This window comes from Centrocercus urophasianus, unplaced genomic scaffold, assembly GCF_019232065.1.
Source record: "Centrocercus urophasianus isolate 14NV4802_14NV808 unplaced genomic scaffold, USGS_Curo_1.0 seq_12, whole genome shotgun sequence".
Taxonomy (NCBI): Eukaryota; Metazoa; Chordata; class Aves; order Galliformes; family Phasianidae; genus Centrocercus; species Centrocercus urophasianus.
Window position 1 is genome coordinate 39,142,452 of NW_024884364.1, and position 8,703 is coordinate 39,151,154.

Sequence of the window (8,703 nt, forward strand, 5' to 3'; positions counted from 1 at the left end):
GCAAAGAAAGCGGAGCTAGGCTTAATGGTGCCAAGGCAAGAGGCAGTGTTCCATCTAAACATTAGGAAACAGTTTGTCACTGTGACTGAATACTGGCATAGACTGCGCAGAGAGGGGCTGTGGAGTCTCCTTCCTCAAAAATCTTCAGAAGCTGCCTGGACATGGTCTTGAGCAACCTGTTCTAGATGTCCATTCTTGAGCACAGGGTTGGACCAAATGATGTCTAGAGTTCCCTTCCAGACTCAACTGCTGTGTGATTCTGTGAATAAAGAGCAATCACCCTGTTTTGATGTAGGCCTGTCATTTTATCAGGCGAGTTGGACTTAATGCTCTCTTGAGGTCCCTTCTAACCCCCACGATTCTGTGATTCTTCCTCCTGGATAAAAGCTAGAAAATACATAGAAAGTATATTGTTTGTCAAGCTATTTGAAGGAACTGATTTTAAAGTCATCTTTCACTTTGGATAAAAGTAAGATTACTGGAATTTAAAATGTGGTAGGAGATTGATATAGATATCAGGTCATTCTTAACAGGATGATATTGGAGTGCTAGTAAGAAATTTAGTCTATTATGTTTTCAGCTATTAAAGCATCAGCAGTATCTGGGGCCTAACAGAAATGACTTGTTTTTGTTTTTAATTTAGTATGGTTAAAGTGACTCTTTACAGAAGTAAAATACTTAAACCAGTTTGTGAAATTTGATTATTTTAGATGTGCTATATGAAAAAAAAAATAGTGTTGTCTATGTAGAAAAATTACCCATCCTCCTTCTCTTCTAAAATAAGAAAAAATAATTTTCCCTTTTTTTTTTTTTCTTTTTTTAGAACATCCAAGCAATTCCAAACAGACTGCACGGACTCAGCCAAGAGATGAAGACTTTGAAGGAGCTCCATGGAATTGTGATAGCTGCACCTTTCTAAATCACCCAGCACTAAATCGCTGTGAGCAGTGTGAAATGCCACGATACACTTGAAAATCAAGAAGGGGCTTCATTGGGTTGAAAACAGGCTCTCAAGCCAACAGCTGTAGGAGAAGGAAACATGGGGAACCTTTCAGTCCATTTGCCCAGCCTTTGCTAGTCTCCAATCTTCATAGTGCAAAGGGGTGGGGGAAATGTGTTAAGATGTTTCTGCTTTGTGACACACTAAGAAAGAAATAAAGGTGAAATTCTTTCTTATCCTATTACAGTGAGCAAAGCAGAAAACAAAACCTGAAAATGTAAAAGGATTAATTTCAGGAGGAATGTATGCAGGAAAGCAAATAACTACTGGTGTTTAGTCCTGTGGTTGCAGTTACTGCTTAGTAGCTCTTAAAAAAAAAAAATAATAATAATAATAATTAAAAAAAAATCAAGTTATAGGACTCTTAGTAATGGTGTGAAATGTTACACTGATCACAAAAAACTGAAGAGCCAGAGTTAATTTAACCTGGCTTTACAGCTAGCTGGAAAACAAAGGCTCCCTGTGCTTCTAGATTGTAAGCTAATGAAAAAGAAGACAGGTAAATGCAAACATAAATTTTTCAATGTATAGAAAGAGAAGGGTAAAAAAAAAAAAGACAAAAATACCCCTCTCCTTGTTGTGTTTTTTTTTGTGTTTTTTTTTTCTTTTGTAATTGCTGCTGCTTTCAGGGTAATTTATGTCTACAAAAAATTACTGTTTGAAATAGTGACCTAAGGTGACTAAACGAGATACTGTGTGAGTGTTACAGAGAGTTCTAATCAGAGGTAATTTTTTACAATCCCTTTTGCTTGTACAGTGCTCACCTGGCTGTGTCAACACTGGTAATAAACAAAGAATTAATTCTACCATATTATGAATGAAAATGCTACTGCATGCTTTCATTAGACCATTGTGTTTAAAAGCGAAAAGTATGCTTTTATATACAACAGTTTTGTAAGACTGTGCTGTAGCAGCACAGTGACATGCCAAACACAGACTACTCCAGATTTGGTTTCAATGACTTGAGCTCAGCCATGATGATGTATGAGAAGTGTTTGTACCCAGTTTCTTAGGCTTTTTCAGCTTCCAATCTATGAAGAATTCATGATGTTTACAGCACAGAAGGTACCTTCTGTCCCAGTTCAAAGTTAGCTGAAAAATTAATTAATCAATTAGCTCTTCAGTTCAGGTTTATTTGCACATTGTTAATAAACCAGCCTGTATAAAGTAGCAGATGGCAGATCTTGGAAAAAAAAATTACACACTGCATTCTTTTTATTTTGAGCAGGAAATACTTGCCGTAGGTTGAATCACACAAGACTTGCAACTGAAAATCATACTGGTACTTTCATGCATACGATCTACTGTATTATAAAGGTGATCTTCAATTTGTCTGAATGCTTCAGATTGCTGTAATAAAGCACTCATTATTTTTGGAATTGAACTTGGTTTTGGGCAGCTGAATTGATTGTGTTTCAAAACTGCGACTGAATAGGATGTTTTGTGTACCATTCAGAAGCCAGAAGAGTGCATTGGAGTTTTTATGGTGTAACTTCTTCAAGAATCAGAGATGAAACCAAGCATGTCAACAGAGTTCTGGTAATTGACTTCACAACTGTGAGGCAAAACATGCTAGCTGAACCTCACCAGGAGAGATTCAAACTATTTAATTGTAAATTCTTCATGGCAATCCTATCCATGTGATTAATTACCACAATTAATTTGATGTGTGATAACATTTTAAACTGTGGTAGAACAATCATGTCTGAATCCTTATTTAAAAGCAGGCAGCACTTGTAACAGGCGAGTGGAGGAAAATTTATCTCGACTTGCTCAATTTGGTGTCTTCTCTCCCCGCAGTTTATAAAGATGATGGTAAAAAAATAAACTGTGACCTTACGTGAGGAACCAGTATTTGGCATTTTTCAGTATGTTGTTGCACTAATTAAATCTTCAGCATAATTTTAAATAAGCTAAAAGAACTCCAGCAATCAGTGTGCACTGCTGATGAGCAACACAAAGTCAAAGGCATCAGAGATAGTTTCGTCTCTGCTCCCTTCTTCTCTTTTATGCTACATGAGGAGCTCATCACGTGAGGGGGAATCAATGTCCAAATAAAGTTAGAAAACAACTATTAATTGTGTTCGTGTAAGTGGACGTGTTGACAGTACTGATAACGAGAAAACAGATGAGCAGAAGCATTATATCTAGGATAAGCAATACCACTGCTGTTACTGACTGTATAATGAATTACTCAGAACAATACCAGTAACTTCATGACTTTTCTATCATGATGCCTTTGCCTTTGTATTACTTCAGTTTTCTATTCATTTGTACTTCTGTTGAAATTCTAGAAGCATTTGTTTGCTGGAATACAAAATGAGAGCAATTAAAATGGCAGTCAGCAAATGAGAGTAGGTGTTGTGCATCATTATGGTTGTCATTTTCAGAGTAGATGCTTCTTCTGGTTAAAAATAAAAATGCGTGCAGTCCAGTAATTCCCTGAACTGAAATAACTATAAGTGCGCAGTGTCTGGTGTTAACAGAGACGTCTTAAGTCTTAGCCATAGCTGCACCAGAAGGAAAAGAAGACTGCTTTGACACCAAGATACTTTTTGGAGGACTGAGTGAGTGCCATTAAAATGCAAGTGAATTCCATTGTACCAACAGTTTTATTCCAGTCATTTACTTCTCTCATTTGTTGTTTGTACAAAAAAAAAAAAAAAGAAAAAGAAAACGAAACAAACCCCTCCATTGTTTTCCTTTACTTGTAAATGCCCTTGCAGGGACATTAATAGTGAAAACTTTTCATGGTGCTTAAATATTTTTGATTTCTTAGAATGTAAATTGTATTTTGAATGATGACTCATTTTCCTTCTGAAAGCAGGTGATGCAGGTGATTTCACAACCGAAATGAATTGTAGATTATGCCAAAAAAAAGAAGGTTGGTTTGTGTAATATTTATTGAATGCACATAAAACCCTGATGTCGGCTGGCATATAAAAATGCACTGTATTGTATAAAACTTCTGTGTGTGTGTGTGAATGGTGGGATGCTGATGCCATTGTGTTAATGCACTACTTGTTTCTTCTTTGTTTTCCTTAATGACAGAGTTCTCCCTCAAACATGTTACTAGATTGATAGAGTTTGTAACTGACTGGGACATTTGAATATTCAAAGTGATTTCATTGTTCACTGAAATTTTATAAAGCTAATTTTATATTTACTGTGCTATTAAGATGAAATCCCTATAAGTATAGAATACTACTGTAGTTCCTTAAAAGTTTATTTAGAGTGGGGCTTGTGGAAAATGATTCAGAGTATAGTAAACCAAAAACAACAAAAAAAAAAGAATTCTGAACTTTCAGTCTACTTTTAATTTGATGTAATTATTAGTCTTGTTTGGCTGAAGAGGAAAGGGGTGGGAAGTCAAGCAAAAGGAAGTACTTTGTAAAATGTAGTCTTAGATCAGATTGAACTGTGTATCTGTGTGTCTGTGGTATGTGTGTGTTCCTCTTGAAACCTGGGAGGTGTGGTGAAAAGGTGTAATAATTCTTAAAAGAGCTGGTCTCAGTACTATGTTATGCTACTAAGTCACGTTTTTAAAAATATCCCTTCAGTTACCTTCTCTCTCCCAGTTATACATCTCTCATTTCAATTTCCAAATACTTTTACATTTTAAATCGATTGTAAAAACCCTTTGAAACTGAAATAAAAATACTTGAGTTGAAAAGGAGACAAGAAAAAATGAAAACAAAAACGAATGTTTTTTTTAAGAAAAAGAATGTGAGAATATTGTCATCGGGATGATAGTTCCTGTTTAAAATTCAGTGATACACCCTAGAATGTGAAAATGACTATCCTTACAAGAAGTGGACCGTTGGACATAAACAATTCATCAGCTTCTTTGGCACAATGGAACTTATGTGCTCTGTACCACAACGACTCTCCATCCCGTGAAGAAAGAAGACGTGCACAACTACACATCTCATAGTCAGTACTGTTTCTATGTGCTGCTGCATTTGTTTTGTTTCAAAATGTCAGCGTTATTTGAAGCTGGCCATGACTGAATTTTGCCAGATTCTTCAGTTTCGGGCTTTCATTGCTGTTTATGTCCATCAATATTAATGCGACTATTTTCTTGGATTTGAATAATCATAAGTCGGTGTAGTTAATGCAATATTATAATCCTGGACTTTCAGTACATTTGAAACGATTTTAAAAAATTGTGTTCTTGGAATTTATTTATTTATGGTGGCACCAGTGTACCTAATCCATATTTCCTGCTGTGTGAAACCCTGTTAAATTTTTTTCATTAAAACAAGAAGACACGATCTTGTTTAATCCTGTATATATGGTGTCTACATTCTAGATTTGTGTATGCTGTGAATGAACTTATTACTAAGAGATGAAATTGTATAAAGGCATTCAGAGGCTATGCATGCATGGTACCTCCAGAAAGTGCATACTCCGAGTTGCAGATTCCTGCAAAATAAATTAATAAAACTAAGCAAACATCACATCCTGCATTTGTTCTCGTATATAATAGGGAAGATTAAAAAATACAGCCTTTTTGCTTTCATCATCAAATTGTCTCTAGTCTTCTGCTTGATCCCGCAGCTGTGGCAAATTTCTTTCAGGGGGTGGGGATTTTCTTCTTGTGGTCAACGTGATTCTCATGAGGCAATGGCTGAATATTGAACTGAGATTCAAATCCTGTTTCTCTGAATGTCAGGTTGTACTAGCAGGTGTCCCACTGAGATGGTGAGTATTCTGTGCAGTTAATGGTGTAGAAACGGGGCTCAGCATGTTCTGTGTTGGTAACTTTTTTCTTATTTCTGAATGGAACATTGTTACTGGAGAATAGCTTTGTACACCTACAGCAGCTTTTGTTTGCAGTTTTGATTACAGGCATTCTGGCTTATCCTCGGCAGTTCTGAGTATATGGTAACAAAAGTCTGTCTTCAGCTACAGTCTCTAAGACAGAGGCTTTGTGGCAGAGCGGAGAAGTTGAGTAGCATAAAAAAGAATTGTCTGCATACCAATTTATTAGTATATACTCTTAATAATAACTGTTACCTTGATGGTAACAGTTCACTGTACCATAAAGCTTGAAAGCTCTATAGCTGTATTACAGCTGTATTTTTATTCACATTACGATTTCAGTCATAAAACACATTCTGATCTAACAAAACCACTTCTACATGTAATTTTTTGTCAACAAGTGTGTAAGAATGTAGTTGTGCATTCCTTTTGCTAAACTGAATTCTGTATAAATTCCAGGTTAGGTTTGTATTTGAATCAAGCATTCAATTCTTTCATTTTAGAAATCGCTGCAATTGAAAGATTCTTTTTTTTATTATTTATTTGGAAGTAGGCTTTAAAATGTTAAGGTTCCTTTTAAAGTATGCTGTATTAACAGAGAGAAGTCCAAACTGAAAGGCATACATCTAACAACAACACCTAACAACAGACTGTGACAGCTAATTTATTCTTTCCACTGAAGTATCTATATCTTTACATAAAGCTGTTTGTGTTATTCATAAACATTGCTCGGTTTTGACCTGTGAAGTTTCGAGAGACAATTTCTACTGTTACGTGGTACATCTTCCAGGAATTACATTCCAGTTCTTCTAACTTGTCAAGGTGATCCACAGTGCTGGGTAAGTACTGCTTTTTTTTGCTTTGTACGTGGAGGTTGGTGGCCCTGCCTGTGGCAGGGGGGTTGGAGATACATGATCCTTGAGGTCCCTTCCAACCCTGGCCATTCTGTGATTCTGTGTAATTTGCACACTGTGGTTGTCAGTACACTGTTTAGAAGGAGGAAGCTTGGATGAACAATTTCATCTAATTACTGGTCTCCAATGAAAATACATGAAATGGGTTGGCTAAAACTTTGTAGAAACCCTGTGAAGTTGTTTGAGAAGGGGCTATGCTAATTTTTAGATTGATAGTAAAAAAATGCTCTTGCAGAAGTGCCATTTATTTTACACAGTATTCTTCCTTGGAAACAGTAGTTGTTCGTCAAAACTCTCTGTAGATAATTTATTTCCAGATAATTTATTTTGCAACTTAAAACATTTGAGATACTTGGTAATTTCTCAAATTCAGCTTTGAAGATTTTGACAGTATAATTATCCCTTATTTTCACACCATAATGACCTTGTTGATGTCAGCAAAGTCTACCTTGATAGGTTTGCTTTTAAAAACAGAAGTAAATACATTACTGCTTTTAGAAGCAAAGCCAAAAGCACTTTAAAACTTGCAGTACGTGTGACACATGATTTTCGACTGAAAGCTCGACGGTTTTCAAAAGTGTTTTGAGAAAAGTTGAGGGATGCGGGTGGGTGTTTCTTTGTGTATGTATTGCTGTTACCAATATGCTGTTAACAATTAGTACCAAATTCTGATGTTAAGTTGCAAAGGTGTGGGATAGCAGTCCCTGCAGCTGCTGGTGGCTGATTTGGCTGAAATGACATACACAGTGCCTTTGGGAAGCATTGAGCAGCCATGTATGTAGGTCACTCCAGAAGTAATACCTCCGTCCAAACTAGAAGAAAGAGCACAATAACACAGAGCAAATTCTCAGCTACAAACGCTTTGCTTCCTCACCCTTGAAGAAGGGACAGTTTTGGAGCTGCCTGGGAGTCAAGGACTTGGATCAGCCAAAGCTGCCCTACGTCAAGGCATAAATCACAGCCTGGGGAATGTTCATCATAAGCTTTCATGGCCTCATTTACTGATTTGTTCTGAAGTGTCCTGAACCAGCCTTGCAAATTGCTGGTACTAGGGAATATTAGGGAATATACCTCCCCTTAAATTTTCTTCTCTAATTATGAGTCCATTCAATTCATTCTTAGCAAAGCTGAAGTTACCTTTGGCAGTAATGTGAATGTACAGTGTGCTTGGGAGAGTGCTTCACTGCTAATGAGAGCAACTCTGCCTGAGGTCTGGATCCATGGGTTTGTAGCCCTCTAACCCATCCTGCATGTAGGGGATAACACTCAGACAGATGCATAGCTTTGGAGTAAGCCAAGTCTTTATGATGTATCTTTATGATGATTTGTGAGTTCTTTCCTCTAAATAGATGTCTGTATAGACTTTGCTTTCATCAGGATGAGCAGCGGTTCAGTGAAAGGCATCGGTCATCTTTCGTCACCACAGGTAGGGAGGCCTTACTGATTGGTTTAGTCGCTGCTCCAGTTGTTCTTAAACCAAATGGATATTCTTGTTCTTTCCTTTTTTCTTTTTTATTATGACCAATAATGGAATATGACCATGATTCTGTTGCTGATCGTGAACTTTTACAAACTGAAAACTCAAAGCTATTGGGCGTTGGTAATAAGTTACCTCAACAGGCTGGAATGGTGGGCCCAGGTGAACCTGATGAGGTTCAACACGGCAAAGTGCAAAGTTTTGCACTTGAGCCGGAGGAATCCCAGGCATCCATACAGACTGGAAGGAACAGTCCTTGAGAGCAGCCCTGCAGAGAAGGACCTGGGGCCCTGATGGATGAAAAGCTTAACATGAGCCAGCAGTGTGCTCTTGCAGCTCAGAAAGCAAATGGTATCCTGGGCTCCATCAGTAGAGGGGAGGCCAGCAGGGACAGGGAGGTGATTGTCCCTCTATTCTGCTCTTGTGAGGCCCCATCTGCAATACTGCATCCAGGTCTGCAGCCCCCAGTACAAGAAAGACAGGGAGCTGTTGGAGAGGGTCCAGAGGAGAGCCACAAAGATGATCAGGAGGCTGGAGCACCTCCCCTA

The 8,703-nt window shown here is 37.5% G+C and overlaps 1 protein-coding gene across 4 annotated transcripts in view; it reads left to right on the forward strand.

The window, feature by feature from the left end:
* The window catches only part of TAB3 (TGF-beta activated kinase 1 (MAP3K7) binding protein 3), a 41,790-nt gene extending 36,330 nt beyond the window's left edge, over nucleotides 1-5,460 (forward strand). For all 4 annotated transcript variants that reach the window (XM_042809786.1, XM_042809787.1, XM_042809788.1 and 1 more), the window contains one exon: nucleotides 824-5,460. In XM_042809786.1, coding sequence (XP_042665720.1) covers nucleotides 824-972 — 149 coding nt within the window. In that variant the 3' untranslated portion in view covers nucleotides 973-5,460. The remainder of the gene's footprint in view (nucleotides 1-823) is intronic.
* The last annotated feature ends 3,243 nt before the right edge of the window (nucleotides 5,461-8,703 follow it).